General features: G+C 43.5%; 1 protein-coding gene across 3 annotated transcripts in view; it reads right to left on the bottom strand.

The window, feature by feature from the left end:
* Positions 1-16,493, bottom strand: part of rev3l (REV3 like, DNA directed polymerase zeta catalytic subunit) — an 84,802-nt gene extending 68,309 nt beyond the window's left edge. Inside the window, exon 1 of one of the 3 annotated variants that reach the window (XM_040125547.1) lies at positions 15,601-16,493. In XM_040125547.1, coding sequence (XP_039981481.1) covers positions 15,601-15,739 — 139 coding nt within the window. In that variant the 5' untranslated portion in view covers positions 15,740-16,493. Of the gene's footprint in view, positions 1-1,856; positions 1,931-15,600 lie in introns of those variants that run through there. The other 2 variants (XM_040125545.1, XM_040125548.1) reach the window with 2 other exon arrangements.
* Between the last annotated feature and the right edge of the window lie 909 nt (positions 16,494-17,402).

Below are 17,402 nucleotides of genomic sequence, written 5' to 3'. Positions count from 1 at the left end.
AAGGAATGTGATGCCATCTGTAATTTACCGGTTATTTATCATGGCTCATGGGCTGCTTCCATGCTTTTTTTTGTGCGCCCGTGTGCCATTCTTGTGCGTGGATCTGGTGTCAGATCAGTGATTCAAAACAACCAGCTACTGCAGCACACATGCTGACAGAAAATTCAGTTCAGCAGCATCTCTCTCACCTCATTAACACCGCCCCGTAGTGATTTTTCCAGACAATGAAAAATGAATTATGAAAAAAATTTGCTATTAAAACAGAAACAGTGAGCATTTTATTTTTCTTGCAATATCTGGTATTACAGGGAGCGATAGCTTAATAAAGTGTCTCGCTCTCTCCCCTCCTGAAGTGGTCCAGGGTTTTGACATGTTTTTGTGACAGATACAGTCAAAAAGTTACACATTTTTTTTGTTCTTCAGGCTCTGTGCTTCAACATATTCAATTTGAAATAAAATAATGGATATAAAATTAAAGTGCCAAGTCTCAGCTTTAGAAGGTTTATATCAATATAAAGATAACTGTATGGGAGATATAGTCCTTTAAACACAATGCCCAAATTTTAGGGGTTCAAAAGTAATTGGACACTTGTCTACTTAATGTTTCTTTGGCAGCTGTGTGTCATTTCAATGTTAGTTCATGCACAAGTGGCTCAGAGTTGACTGACAGTTGCCATTTAGATTGAGTGGGAATAGTCTGACAATATGTTCAGTGAAGAGGTGACCATGCAAGGGAAGAAAACAATATTCAAGCTCAAAAAAAAAAAAAAAATTTATCAGAGAGATATCGAAAGTAGTTGGTTTCCCAAAATCAGCCGTTGAATGCACTCTTAAAAAAAAAAAAAGCAGGTGTGCACAGGAAAGACCAATGATCACAAGTCTTGTGGATGAGCAGAAACTCATCAGCATGGTGAAGAAAAACCCCTTTATGACTGCAAAGCAAGTCAAGAACGCTCTCCAGGAAGGCCAGGCTGCATTTCACAAAAACAGACAAAAACAAACCGGTGGAGTTCTGGAACAAGTTGTATAGACTGACGAAACAAAAATCAACCTCTGTCAAAATGATGGAAAGAGGAAAGTGTGGAGAAACAAAGGAACAGCTCATGGCCCAAAGCTACCACCTCATTTGTCAAACATGCTGGTGGTTCTGTTTATGGCTTGGGCATGTACGGCTGCCAATGGATCTGGCCCACTGGCATTTTTTGATGATTTCCCTGCTGACGGAAACACCGGGATGAATGCAGAGGTATACAGGAGCATTTCATCATTCAGAAGGACAATGAACCTAAACATATGGCCAAAGCAACCTCAGAGCTTTTCAGGGTGAAGGGGTAGAATGTCCTCGACTGGCCGAGTTAATCACCTGATCTCAGTCCAGCTGAGCAGCAGTCCACTTCGTGAAGACCAGACTGGAGGCAGAGAGACCCCCACAACAAGCAGAGGCTGCAGGAGGCTGCAGTGAAACTCTGGGAGACGACCACCAGGGAAGATACAAAAAGTGTGCTGGTGGCTGTGGTTCAAAGACTTCAGTCAGTCTTTGACTGCAAAGAATTAATATTCAATATGATGATTTTGTTTGACTAAATTTGTATCTGTCCAATTACTTTTGAACCCCTAAAATCTCAGCACTATGAGTTTAAAAGGCTATATCTCACACACAATTCTTTCTATATGGCACTTCTATATTCAAATTGAGTATGCTGAAGCACAGAGCCTGAAGAACAAAAATGTGTAACTGTCCAAATACTTCCGGACTTGACTGTATATCACCTCCAAAACTGTATAAGCTTCAATAAAATACTGTATTTCAGCTATGTCGTCATTTTTTGTTGTCACAACCAGAGTGTAATTTGAACCTTGATTGTGTGTCTCCATTTTAAGCAGTCTCTCGGGACGCAATTCAGTTCCTCCAGTCCTGTAGATTTATATCTGGGGAAGTGGCAGATCTACTGTGGACCACCTTGAGAGTAAGACAAGGGGAAGAAAAGGGAAAGGATGATGGGGACAGCAGGAGTCAAAAGAAACAAAGGGCATTCAAGGATAAAATGTACAAGAAAGGAGATCTAAATTTAAGAGAAATTTAGAATGAAGTATTAACGAATAAATCAAAAATAGAAATCTTGAGCCCCTAAAACCCTGTCGTGACAGCGAAAACTGCAGTGAGATGCTACAGATTTCACAAAGAGTGTGAGAAGAACTGGTTGGAGCCAAGTGGTTGCCACAGTGCTAGAACATGCTGTGTGTATGCACGCGTGTGTCCGGACTTGCTCTCTGATAAGGGGCAGCATTCTCTCACCAGACAACAGGAGAGATTTCCAAGCGCCGCCTGTCCTCCTTTTCTCAGCTTGGACGAAATTTGATATTCATGGCGTGTATCGCTCACTGCCGCGCATTACAAGAAGTCGGGACAGCAGCACGGCTGGTGCATTGGGCGTGTGAGACTCACACACAGGTGCTCTCTCTCTTCCTCTCCAGGGTAGCATTATGTTGGCTTTGTTGGGTTGAGTGTAAACATGCAAAGCCGGCATAATGAGGGGACTTCTTAATGGCAATATAGCAGGTTCTCTGTTTAAGAGAGGCTAATGTAACACAAGGACAGCCATAAAGACACAGAGAGAGACACATTAAATTGCAAGTGAGATATTGCTCTGACTGGACTAGGTTTCAGTCAGGCAACAGAGAGCGGATACCAAAAGAACAGAGCAGGTCCAGACATAACTCCTCGAGGAATAAAAGGTTTTAGTTCTGAGGTGCTAAAAGTCTCCCAAAAAGAGACGGCTCACAGAAAGCAACTGGAGACACTCAGACAGTTAAGAGTTCGTGGCCTGTGCTAAGTGGCAACAACAACAACCAGCCCTCCGTCTTCTGCACAAACGCAAGTGCAGTTGCATTAAAACACACAGGCGCACAGGCACACACACACACACACACACACACACACACACACACACACACACACACACAAAAGCTGTGCTATTTTTAGAGCTGGGCTCCCAGAATTTCCCTCCCCATCCCCTTTTTAATAAGCCTGCACTCATACTGACTGTACACAGCTATGGAATTAAAATTTGATCAAATAAGAGTTCCCACTGCAGTCTCATATTTAAGAAAAGCAGTGGCAGAAAGACTGATGGGCGTTGGTCTACAGCTTTTTAAAAAGGAAAAGTGGATTTTGCACAGGTACAGGAATGCACTGACTTTAAGCAAATATGCTCTGCAAATAAATCTGTGCAGAACGATCTAGCACAATCTTGAGCCTATAAAAGACCAAAGCACGTTTGTTGTATTGTATTGAGATTGGAGACGTGACTAACATTTTCCAATAGTGACAAATCGGTTCTCTATCATAAGAAGAGAACAAAAAAAACTAGCTGAGAAAAATCACCAGTCGCCCAAGACCTTAAAGATACACTTTAGGGTGCAACAGTGCCCCAAAATCCCCCTGTTGTGTCCAAGCTCACTGTTAGTATTTTTGAAATTTGGGTTTAGTCAACAGTTAAGGGAGTTTGAGGGCACTACTGGGTAAAATGACAATGTCAGGGAATGTACATTAAATGGACGACCGAGCTGAACTGTTATTCTACCCAACATCAAGAAGAAAGTTATGTCTGGGTAATCTAAAGCTTTGTTTACACTGAACACAAAGAAAATTTAAGAGGCAGAGCGAGAGCCTATAAGGTCAATGTGAAGGAGGATCACTCAGTCAATGCACACATTGTTAGGTAGCTACAGCTAACATCCAGCTGGTACAGTGGCTGACCGTGGTGAATAAATGTGGAATGCACAAACAATCTGGCAATCAGTATTTGCATGAATATAGCACGGAAAAACATTGCTCCTCATTCTATCTGAGCAAACCATATGAGATCCTCCAGTGTAGTCGATCCCTGGACTAAGCAGGGACAGCTCCACATCTGTTACATGTTTCCAGGGCTTCCCCCAGAACTAGGATGATTCACATCATCAGTAAAGGAGCCCCAGCCCATTCAAACTTCATTTGACGGTCAAAACTTACATCCCCTTCTTTGCTATATCATTATACAAGGAACAGCACAGGAGAGCAGCATGAGAGGTTATCAACTTTTACCGACCGGGTCCTGATTCAAAGTTACCTAAATGCAAAGCAAAGTCTAACTGAAACTGAGAAGGGATTCGACACAGGGCCGAACAATGCTGATGTATTCACCCTTTCTTTAACCTCTTTTCTGCTTGCCCCTCTGATCTTCTCAACTTTGCTACTGGATGCTATGAAAGTCAGCTCAACCACTTGGGAACCGGACTTTTGCCACTTGGGCTGACAATGCCGACAGCAGAGCTTTGCATTCCGCAAGGATTTTATTACTAAGCTGTGACCATGGCGCAAGTTTTATTTCTTCTACTGTGTGCAAATCTGAGGTTATTTAGGGATGGGATTGTTAAAAGGACAAAAAAACACAGGAAGATTTACACATATATATTAATATGGGTTTTCCCCAAAAAAAGACAGCTGACCAAATGCAGGTATCAGCAAGCACTTAAAATTCCTAACAGACACTGACCGTCTTGCTTATATGTTTTTTTCAAGGCAAATTAAGTTATTGACAGTCTCTAGCCTTGGATAAAACATAAAACTTTACATTGGGATTTTGTTTCTTATTAGTATTACACCTGACAAAACAACTCTTGGCTATTACCATTACTGGGGATCCGTTGATAAGTGACTAAACTGCTACTTAGCTGCTAATAGTAGGTAATGTTACTAGCCTACTTTTTCCCCACAGAATTATGTTTTTTCCAGCTCTAACCATTCACAAGAAATTCATACAAAATGTGCCATAGCCTTTCACATGAGGACACTTGACTAATAAATCGACAACAAAGTCATATCACACTGCCAGACTCCCAATGGACAAAAAAAAATAAGGATCAAAATCGATGCAGCAGAACCAGATATATTGTCTTTTTTTTATTTTATTTCACACATTCTTCCTCTTTGAAAACATGGCCCCTGCTTTACCCACAGTGCGACTTGACTGTCAACAGTTCAATTGGAGATACAGGTCACTGGGCTCAAACAGAGATGAGGAGCAGGCTACAGAGGCCTGGAAAGCTCACTTCTATCTAATTCCACAATCCCAATTTTTTTTCATTTTCAAACCTGAGCTGCTTTCTCACATGCACCGCAAACCTGCACTGATGTAGACATTACCTGAAGGAGCTGTATGTGAGAACACAAATGTCCGAATCAGGTGGACCAGACATTAAACGGACTTCCCCCTGCCAGCTCCCTAGTACAAAGTCCGCGTATTGTCCGAATTGAGCCGATGAGAGAATAGAGCAGGTCACTGTCCGGAGAATTCACAGCGAGAGTGGGCGTGTCGATGACGTTTCTATCCTGCCTCCTGCACGCTCCACCCAGGCGCCTCCCCTCGCCTAAAACCGACAGAGGACTTCCACTAGGTGAGATCACGTCTGACACGGACAGTCTCCTCTTGTGTGCTACATGTGTGAAAGACAATGTCCGGACCTGATTGTACTGACGTTGTCCGAAGTTCATATGAGAAAACGGCTCTTCAGTCTTCAGCCCCAACTGACGCTGACTCAAGTGACACCACATGAGGCAACTAATCAGACTTCACATCGCTCCCTCTAGAGACACAAAGGGTTTTAAAAACTTTTTCAAAGCAGTACTCTCTAACTCCTGTAAGCAGGCTAACAGACTATACATTGCATACATGGACATAGGTGGACATGTCATGGACTGAAACCATGAAAACTAATGTTACTATCACTTTGTACCTCAGTAATTTAAAGCCATCCATCCGGTCTGATCTAGAGCTATATATGCGAAATAGTAATACTTATCCTGGACAGGCAAAAATCCTCTGAATCCTATTGTTGCACAACAGCATAGAAAATTTGTATGCTTACGTTCTGAAGAATTGGTGCATGCCTGTAATAACAGGAGGCAGTGCTTCTGTACCCTAATTTGCAGATACACCCCCAATGCTACAGATGAAAACTTAATCGCTTTGTTTGTCTTTGTGTGTACGCGTGCAAATGTGCACACCCACCACATACACATGCACGCACACACACACAGGCCTCATTAACATCCATGCTGAATGGCGCAGCATGGCCGGTTCAAAGCATTCTCCCCCCTCAAGCAGCGATTCAAGCTTTCCTCAGCCTGCCAAATTCTTTCATTCTTTTTAAACAAGGTCTTAATCTGCCTTGAAACACTGCTGAGTTCTCCTGCAGCACTGCCAGTGGCCCCGAGGGAACACAAAGTGGGAAGTCTCCCTCTCTCACAGGCTGGACAGACAAAGCAGGGCTCCTCCCCTATCTCTGTGGGGACAATTGTGCAGGAGGAGAGAGGAAGAATCCGACACTGAGCAGAGGACCTGAAATGACCCAACACCACGTGCCAACACAGGCCTCTCTCTTCAGACCACACAGAACCACATTACAGAAACCTGCTTTGGAAAAAGAAGAGGTGCTGCCAGAAAATGCGACTTTACAAACACTGTCCAACTGCGGCCCTCAACAGGCCCCTGCATTAGAAGGCACTTCACATCAAACTCTGGCTTTTTAATACAGCTGCATCAAAAGACAAACAAAAAAAAACCCACCACCACCACCACCAGTAGGAAGCCATCTCACCATGGAGATGAACTAAATCACATTACCACATTGGTAAAGCCATCTGGCATGCAGCTACAAGAAAACAACAACAACAACAATTCCTTGGCTCGAACTCCAGCCTTGGTGTATAGCTGCTTTCACACTGGACAAAAAAAAAACCCTCTAATATCTGGCATTTGTCTTCAGTGGGAAAAGTGTTAATTTCCTTAATGAAAACTATGACTAAATATGTTCGTCAACGACCTTTGGTTCCATGCCTCTGAAAATGACAGCACCGATGTCATTAAACACTAACTGTGACTATATCAACATGCAATATAAATGATGAAAAATAGACTTGACTAAACTGTAGTTTAAAGAATAAAAACTTTACCAAAATCTCTCTATATTTTCCTTGATGAAAAAAGACTCAATAACACATAGCATTTTTTTTCCAAACAATAACATAATCTAAATGTCCTCCTTTAAATGGCTACGCCATTTCTCCTCCTGCATGCTTGAATCATCTTTGTGTAGATTCTGGGGACCAGCAGCGCACCAGCGCACCCATGAACTAGACTGGACCTAGCTACGATCAGATAACACGTAGTGAAGGGAAAAGAAACACAGGTCAACAAAAGGGGTTGATATTTGGACCCACTGTAAATATAACGACGCTGAGAGAAAAGTCAGTGTGTAGTAACTTATTGTCAGGAGAGAAGCCCTGCAGCTATAAAATCGCTGGGAAGAAAACCAAAAACCTGAAGAGACACCTAAAGGTGCACCACACAGAAACATACCTTTGCTCATTGTGGCCAAAAAGTTATATTTTAACTTCGTCAGTCCCCAGGAATTGTTTCCAAAATGCATCAGGCTTGTTTAGATTTTCCTTTGCAAACACCTGACACTGAATTTTGTGGTGGGGATTCATGAAAAGTTTTCTTCTGATGACTCTTCCATGAAGGTCACATTTGTGCAGGTGTTGCTGCACAGTAGAACACTGCAAGTCTTTTGCAGTCAAACTGGTTTTTAATTGCCTTTCTAGCAATCCTACGAGCTGTTCTCTCGGAAAAGTTTTGTTGGTCTTCCAGACCTCAACTTGACCTCCACTGCTCCTGTTAACTGCCATTTCTTAATTACATTACAAACAGAGAAAACGGCTACCTGAAATCGCTTTGCTATCTTCTTATAGCCTTTTGCAGGGCAATTCAAACCCCCCCCAATAATTTCCGTCACACTGATGTCACCAGAGGAGGGCACACTCTGGACAGAATAATATGTCAACTGGACAACAGATCTAAGGTCCTGACAGTGTGACTAGCTATACCTATTTATCAAGCTCTAGTAGCAATCTCATGTACAGTCGGATGGCAGTGAAGATGTGACATCCAACAAACATCTGTTAGCCACTGAAAATGTATCTCATTTAGTCTAGGCAACATTTTACCCCTACATCAAGTCTGTTTTTTGCAAATCCAATATTTTTAATTTTCTAAAAATAAATAAGTAAGGCCAGATGTTCCTGGGTTCAAATGTGAATGTGGCCATGTGTTTTATATGTTAAAACCTGTCATAGACTGGCGGCCTGTCCAGTAATATTTCTAATATATACTGGTGAAGTCTCTGCACCTCAAGAGCCTGGAGCTGAATGGAGAGCTGATTCAGAGGACAGTGACAGCAGTAAGAGAGTCAGTGTAGATTGGCTAGATGGACGTTTTCACAGTGCTTACGGTACCACTGCTTCAGTGTCCTTGGGCAAGACACTGACTAACACGGGCAGCTGAGCAGGTGCTTTGACAGTAAGGAGAAATTCTCCTTGGGGGGATTGATGCCGCATCACAAAAAGCCACTTTTAGTCAAGCTTACCCAATAAGGAACCAGTTTCCAATAGTGGAAAAAGGCATCTAACAGCACAGATGTTAATGTACAGCCAACTTTCCCACCTGATTCAGTGTAAATCGAGGTGACAGGAAATACATTGGGTATGAGTATTGCTGCAGTGTCAGGCGTGTGCCCTCGATAGTGACGCCTTCGGATACCCAATGAGGAGCCATAGGGAGCTATTGTAGCCATCAATCAGACTGAATGGGCTGCAGCATCAAGGACACTGAGGCAGGTGGTGCACATATACAGCTCTTTCCAGACAAAAGCAAATCACTGCCAGCTACCAGCTGTGTGAGATATAAAGTTTCACACATCAACATAATACACAGAACTTACATGTTATACCATTCATATCGAAGAAAATGGATTGTAGAGTATCTCCTCTATGCTGGTATGGTTGTGATGTAGAACAAAAACTGATGGACCTATTGTGGTGTTGTCTGCTGGTAAAGAGATTTTGGGTTGATGTATTTAAAAAAAAAAAAAAAAAAAAAACCTTTCATGTGTTCTTAACCTGCACATCAAACCCCGTACAATAGTTTGTTTACTTGGTTTAAAAATGGACACTATGCATTCTAAAACTGCGCACCAGATTGTCCCATTGGCCTGCCTTTCAGTCAAACGAATAATTTTGACAATCTTCAAACATAGCAAATTGAACTGTTATTTTCTTGGACTTGTTGGCAGTGGAGAGAGCCATGTAATTATATAGATTTTTGTTTTCTGCACAAACCCCCAATCACCAAGTCTTTACTGTAGCATGTTGCCATTGTATGTCTGCATATGATGTTACATCTGAGTTACATCTGTGTTTTTTGTGTTTTTTATGTTTAAGTAAGTGTATTAGTGCTACAGTTTGTTCTTTATGTGGTTATTTGGCTCTTTAAATTATACATTTTTAAAAAACTACTCTGATGCCAGCTGATTAAGCAAATAACACATTATGACTTCAAGGTCCTAGTGTACTCTCAAACTGCAGAATAAGGATCGTGACGTTAAGGATGCATTAGACAAAGAAGCACTGCCAAAGAGTTCTGTATGCACAGGACAGAATAGAGAAACTGTAAGAAAGAGCGACAGAGAGATTTGTTTTCTGTAAATTCCCAGTGTAGTTCTGTTAGTAGAGATGCAGTTACATTTCACTACCTATAGATAACTGATCACATGGCTGAATGACTGTAAAGACATCAGTATCGTTACCAATATATCACCTTTGACATGGTGCTCATTAACCACAGTCTATTTAGCCTGTCTGATTGTAATCCAGGACAAATGCAACCTGTGGTATCAAGGCATTCAGTGAGACAAAGCCTCCTCCTCATAATAACAATAATGATGGATATTACAAGAAAAAAAACAACCACGTCCTCGTCTTTCCTGGAGTACGATTAAGGCTTTACACTCTCAGTTGCTAACTAAGGATGCAATGATCCAGCTTTTTCTCTCACACCATTGATTCTGATACCTCAACTCCTTGTATCAGGTAACAGGAAGGCAGGGATTGCTGTGGCACAAAAAGGTGAGCTGGCAGCCCACAATGGCTGAAAGAATGTAACCGATGGCAATAACACAGAATTTTATAATAACATACATAAAGAAACATGTGCCCCAACCCCAGGCCGCAGAGATGTCTAAGCTTCCTTCATTTTCTCTCCAGCACTCAATTTTGCGTGTCAAATCTGACCAAAGTTGAACTTTGTAGGGATATACTTTGCCTCCTTATTTTGGACCCAGTGATCAAGAGGATTCTATTTAAATTAATCGATTTCAGCCAGAAATTTTGCTCTTATAAATGCTAGTGTGATCAGGTTCTGTCCCTGTACATACAGTCCTAACTTACAAGTAAAACTGTATGGCTCTACTTTCCTCTGATAAACCTGCAGCAATTACATATATCACTCATCAAGAGTAAATCAGACACTGCCTGAAGCAAAACTGGAAAATCGAGGAGGACAAAAGAATGAAAATCAAATCTAGAGACACCATATCAACAAAGAACATCGCTCTCAATTATAAAGTAATTAGAAGCAGCTAGAGCAGTGGTTAGAGAATGATAACTGGACCAGAGTTATCGACAGGAAGAGAGGAAACAGTGTTTCTTCTAGGATGGAGAAGTAGGAGTAGAGAAGGACGCATAAAAATATTTTGGTTTTTGCTCGCATGCAATTTTTTATGCCCTTTTATGCCCTAGGCCCATGCGCATAGTAAGGCCCGTCTCCAGGAAGAAGACAACAGTCGGTGCATGTGGAATACCCAATAACTTTGTATCGAGATGGACCTTCTGTGTTTATAGTTTATTTCACAGATGTGTGTTTCCTTGCATATACCTGTCAAATTAATGCATTTGCTGAAACGTTGTTGTGCAATACTCACATGAAGTTGCAGGACTGTTTTCTGATAATGACTGATAATCCTGAGTCCATGATCAGCATCGCTTGCTTCATTGTTGACATCTACCCAGTGCTTGTTGTTACAATCATTCTACTGTCATTCTCAGGTAAGCACAAAGTTTCTCATGTATATGCTTTGCTCACAGGTGTGTGAATTGATCTGGATATGAAACGTCCGTAGCACAAAAGAAGATAACGTTAGTTTATGAAGAGATAGGACGTTACCCTCTCTCCTCTCCTAAAAAAAATTCAGCAGCAGCAGTCATATTTCAGAAGCATAATGCCACTGTTAGGTGCATATAGGGGAAACACAGGGAAAGTAAACAGTTAAGGGGACAATAACCTTCAGCCTAATGAGCCAAAGAGTCTGTTCAAATCCCCCTATTATCCTACTAATGGATCCGGGAGGAATTCCTTCAGATGGCATTAAGGGTTCCCCTGGAGAGAGCTAAACCGGGGGTGGGGGGGTTGGTTTTATTCCTCGCTGCGCCTCACTTCTTGGCCCCCTCATTCAGTGCATTTGGTCAGGCATATCCTCCCTCTCTGCTCTCACCCACACACCCAACAAACACTCAAGTGCACATGTTCAAGCACAGAACCACAACAGCGTGCCTCCTGTTGTTATGGGGGCCCGGGGCCTGTCAGCGCATCTGGGCCGAGCTTGTCGGCATCAAGGACGGATATCAATGCTGTCAAACCTCAAAAGGTTGCAGCCGCCTCAACAGCAATTCTCAGCAGTGAGAGAAGATGCTCGCTGTTTACCGCCCTAGGAAATTTTCAACCAGCGATTATTAATAAGCATAATGCAAAGCTGATCACGGCTGCAATTTTCACAACAAAGGGATTCCTGTTTTTTTCCTCCTCTCCTTGAGCTACTTCAGAGATTGGCTTGCATGTACAGGATGAGTGCAACACAGGCAGGCCAGCCACTGAATGCTAACAAAGAAAAGGGAGGGAAAAAAAGCAGGAAGCGTGGCGTCGAATTACACTGGGCTGATTGGTGGGAATGTGCGCGGCTTAGGTCAGGAAAGGACAGGGAATATGAGACCTGGGGTTGTCGCCAGAGCCACATGGTGCGGATGCACTGCTGACCGCTTACATCAGGGTTAATAGAGTGATGAGATAAAAGAAGACGCAGATTTAGCAAAACTGCTCATTAACTCCTCCCTTCAGGCCAGACAATGACAACCACCATAAAGGCAAAAGGAAATATTAAAAAAAAAAAAAAACTCTTTTGGGGTAGGTGTGGCCTGATTCTGAGCTTCGGGGGAAGCAGAGAAAGAAAGAGATTCCTGTCTGCTTCAATGTGTTCCAGATGGTGATGTAATTTTATTTCTGGAAACGCAGAGCTGATTCTGACTCTGGCTCGCCACAAGTGATACATAAACTGAGCAAGAGGAGAGTCAAACTGTGCAAATCTGCGGGCCTCCCACCACAGCACTCAAACTACAGACAGGCTACTTTGTCAGTACTGAAACTTGAAACACCACAGAGTCTGATTCAAACCACATACACAGCAGAGAAACAATTCCAGCTGCTGTGTTTGTGTACATACTTGTGTAAGAACTCAATCAGTGAAATCTTTTAGTGCTCCAATGGGACACTGAAATCCATTTCAATACCACAACGCCAGGAATGTTAACCAATCAGACAGGATCAGAGGCGTCTGCATTTAGACCGGGTTCCAACTACGAGCATTATGACAAATATCACACCGCTATCAGGTCATTACATTGTTACCTCTGTTTGTTGTTGTAAACCTTTTTCATAGCAGACATTTTCACATCATGGCAAGAGGTAGCAGGGGTTTTTAAAAACATTAACAGCGACTGCATTTCGTGGAGGTGAGCCTCTTCCACAGTCCTAGTATTGTGCTCATTGGATGGCTCTTGAATGGCTTACTGGGACACATAAATGAAACTCAGCCTGCACTTTTCCCGGTTTGCTGTGGAAAAGGTCAATTTGGAAACTACAGGTTGTGTAATATAGCAAAAAAAAAAAAAACATTTTATCTCTACATACTAGGAACAAATTCTCTCTAAAACTATACTAAAAATAGTTTGGGGATAAAGGTGATTTCAGCAGAGATTTACACACAAGAAAATTCAAGTTAAGGCACTTGTTATTAAAAAGGTAAATTCTAGTATTTTTCAGCCTGGGTCTTATTCTCATAACTGTTCCTGTCCTGACTATGGATCATGCATACCTTTGTACTTGCCACCTCTGTGCTAGAGATTCAGGAAATAACTATGCCAAGACCAAGTATATATCAGGGCAAATATAAAGGCCTTTTCTAAATAAACTTACCAAAATCATTTCAAATGATTGTCCCTGAGTCTAAACAAAAGTAAACACAGAATGTAAGCCCTGGATTAACTATTTAGTTAACTGCACAGGAACCAGCATGCTACTGTAGGTGCAAAGTAACAATGACCGAACAGTGCCTACATTAATGTGACCCCAGTTGAAAAATGCTAAAATGATTAGTTGATTAATCAATTTGTTGATTGACAGACAGTTAGGGGTAAAGCAAAAGCTCCAAAATCCAGCTTCTTAAATGTGACGAGTTGCTACTTTTCTCTATTTTATATCATTGTAAATTGCACATCTTCGGGTTTTAGTCTACTGCATCAGATATAATATCAGAAAATGGTTAGAAATGCCCATGACAATTTCTTACAGCCGGGGTGTCGCTTGAACGCTTATTTTATCCAACAGACAGTCAAAATATTCAATATATTGTCATACTATAAGGAAGAAAAGCAGCAATTCATCACATTCAAGACTGGAACAGGCAAATATTTGGCATTTTTACTTGAAAATGTACTTATATATTATTAATTGTTGTCAATTAACTCTCTGCCGATCCAACAAACAATTCATTGACTTACAGTTTTAGCTCTGGACCCAACACTAATTCACTCAACTGGAGCTGTCTCACGAGCTCAGGAAAGTGCACCACTGAACTATATCGAAGCCTTTGAGACCAGACCAGAAAATGGAAGAAAACGTTTAAGCAACGATATGCCAATGTTTATATGATATAGATAATACTTTTCATATCATGATGCCATCCAAAATCCCAAGCAGTCCTGGTCTTGAATGATAATATCAGTTTTATATCAGCATACGAGGTAACTCCCTGCTTGGGAGCCTAATTGCAACGCTATGTTAATTGGGTTTATTGACCTCGAATCAGTGTTGATGAATCGCTGCTCAATTCAGATAGATTCAACTGACAAGCTACCCAGACGTCCTCTGCTGCACCGTGTGTGTGTGTGTGTGTGTGTGCGCGCGCAGCCCCCTCACATCAGCACAACCACATGCGAACTTGCAGGTTTAGGACAGAACGAAATTAGACCTGACACCCTAACCCTGACCCCCTGTCCTTCATTTCTCTGCTCTAAAGCCTTTAATCCCCACTGAGGTACATCCTATTGGACGCTCCAGGTCGTCCTGCGAAGGACCAACGACACAGTAACGGGGACTAGTTTGACTGCCATTTTTTCCCGCTGGGGACAAACCTTTCTTAAAATTTACACAGGCACCTACAATGGTGCTTTCGCCTCTCAAATAGGATTGGAGAGGGGCAGGGCAATACCGAGAGGATTTGGCTGGGATGTTAATGCTGTGCCATTGTGCAGGAAATGATTCTATTGTTTTGCGGCATGGGGATTAAGATACCCAGAGTGCTCGGCTGTAATGGCTTTATTAGAGAGCAGTGGATGTGCCAAAGCTCAGAAAAAAAACACTGATCTACAGGAAATCTTAACCTCTCGTTGGACAATGTGTATACATGTACCATTTTTACAGCCGCAATCTGCAAGCCATGACATTTCCATACATAAGTCTTGTCAATTGTTTTTACACAACCTCAGAACATGTGTCCATTTATCATGAGTCCCTCGTTCTTATTTGCTGCATAATAATGTGCTGTCTTGATGGCTCCTGCCTTCTCAGACTGCGCTGTCTTCTAAGGACCACATGCTTTTACAGAACCCCCCAAAATCAGAGTCATTCTCTGCTGCTGATATACTATTTCTCCGGTATTTCTTTGGTTGCTGAAATTGCTGCAAGTCCCCCACTTTCACTGCGGTGGTGACCAAAGTTTCCCTTTATTGTCCTCTCTCTTTTTCTCGTATTAAGCTGCAAAAATGGAGGAGAGCCCCAAACGGGCGGCAGCAGTGGGTAGTCTAGCCTGTCAAACACTCCACAGGTTGCTATGAGCACATTAAAAACCACCGTCAAGCGGGTCCTGAATGCCACACGAGGCAGGCTGAGGCAGGCTGAGGCTGGCTGAGGCATACGTCGAGCCCCGGGAGCCAACGGTGTCCGCCGCCACCATGCCACGATGGAGCAAGGGAGCGAAAACAAAGCCGAGCCGTGTGAGGAGGGAGAGGAGGGGGAAGCAGGGGAGGTCTCCCACCGCCGCAGGCAGCCCGTATGCAGGGCAACAGCGGCGCACGCCACGTTGGTACGGTGTGTCAACACCCTAATCATCTTCCTGTCGTCGTTTTGCCTGCTACAGCCGTCAGATTTCCCCCAAACAATACAATGCGGACGTATGCGTGTTGTGTGCGCGCTCGTTCAAACAGCAGCCGCGACCACCGTAACCTGCCGCGTGGTGCGGTGCGAGGAAGCACGGCCACCATTACCATTACTAATAAAAAAAAAAAAAAAAAAAAAAGACAAGCCAGAGAAACGAGCAGAAGAGGGGACTCACCTGCGGGTGTTGCTCCAAATATCCGCACCACCGGCACCCTCTTCACGTCGCTCTCCCTGAATTCAGAGTAGCAGACGTCCAGGTCTTTAATGGGTCTCGCCAGGTAGTAGTCTGCGGTGACGATGCGCACGGCAAACATGACTGCCGCGTCCGTCAGAGGGGGACCGAGCGACAGAAAAGCCAAGAAACTACTGTGAGGAGTCCATAAGATGCGGGGACCTCGGCGGCCAGTCGACACCGACCGAGGGGAGCGCTGTCACGGGGGTAAAACAACGACGAAGCGGAGGGGGAGCCCGGCCGCGTCCCATGAAAAAACGCGAACAAAGATTCCCGCGGCTTCCGCGCCGCCGCCGCCGCCGCCGCCGAAGTCCAACTGCGGCTGCGGAGAGCTAAACTCGACGGCGGCGGGTGGTTGTCCGACGCTCCGCAGCTGCCGGATCCATGTTCTACTTGTAATTGTGGCTGCCCCGTGATTTTAGCACTCGCTGCGGTGTTTTTGTTTGCAGCTAGGAAGACGTCCGCAAGGCTTCCGGTGTGCAGCGTTATCTCTCCAAATCACGTCCCAGAACTAGTCCCAGCCAGTCCCGCTGTCTCACACAGTTGTGCTCCTTCTCCTTCCATAACAGGCTAGTCCACGTTAGCTAAGCCATGACAGATCGCAAGCTAGTCAGAATACGGAAGACCGGCACGTCCGGCTGCAATTTTCAGAATAAAAGCAAGCGCTGTCTTGTCGCGGGTCCGCATCTGCCACAGCTGTTTATGGCCAACGGTCATAGGTTGGGAAGCAGAGTCGGCGGGTTTGTTGACTGTCCCGCCGATGAGCCAAGTCAGCGCGCACACCATCGGCTGCTTGGTACTGCATGTTACTGGTTGACGTTTATTTCGCCAGCATGAGGCAGGTCGTTTTCGTTTCCTTTGCTATCGCCGTTTGCTAAAACCGCGGGGTCGGGTGAGCAGAACGGTTTCGCTGATAATACGTCGCCAGGAAGCGTTGTCTGCTACAAATTGTGCACATCGGAACCTGTAGGAAGTTACCAGCAAAATCCGGCAACATCCTGTTTGGTATTTTCAACAATAAGGTAAAACCGGCATCTTGATGGGTCGAAGAATAAAGATTCGAGATTCAGTACTTTATTTCCTTTTCAACGTACAGGAGTTGATAGGAATTTGTTTTGTTGTGCTCACTTACTAGAACATACAAACTAGACAACAAAAAAAAAGCAACTACACTGACATGACCAGTGGTTAAAAAAACCCCAACATAACAGGACCATAGACAGCAATAAGCCATCAAAGCATTAGATAATAAATAAATAAAACAAGGGTCCCCATGGAGATGCTCCCAGCACCACAAACCAACTATCATGTATACATAGCATTGCAGTGTCTTATGGACAAGAGTAACCTGATAACAACGCATGAATGATTTCTGTTTTGGAGAGAAAGAGCTAAGGTGCTATCTAAATATAGTAATATTAGGATATTATGTGTTCCAGACAAGAACAAATTGCACCTCCTGAAGTGTGAAGGCCCCTTGCGATGGAGTGTGCCAAAGCATGAAAACAGACAACAACACTCTCTTCACGTGCACGAGCAGGTACCTGCGTCTGTAAACATCTGTTACAACTGGGTCAGACTAAGCCAGACGCTCGCCTCAGTGTAAGACCTGTCCACGAAGCCCCGCTCGGAGCTCAGTTAGGGACCTCTCGGTTACATTTTATATCAGTTTAAACCAACGCAGGAAGCTGAGACTCATACCCAACATGCCACATACTGTATGTAAGAGGATCCCAGTATTACAG

The sequence above is a fragment of the Xiphias gladius genome, chromosome 4 (genome assembly GCF_016859285.1).
Source record: "Xiphias gladius isolate SHS-SW01 ecotype Sanya breed wild chromosome 4, ASM1685928v1, whole genome shotgun sequence".
NCBI lineage: Eukaryota > Metazoa > Chordata > Actinopteri > Istiophoriformes > Xiphiidae > Xiphias > Xiphias gladius.
This window is presented reverse-complemented; position numbering and strand designations above follow the sequence as displayed.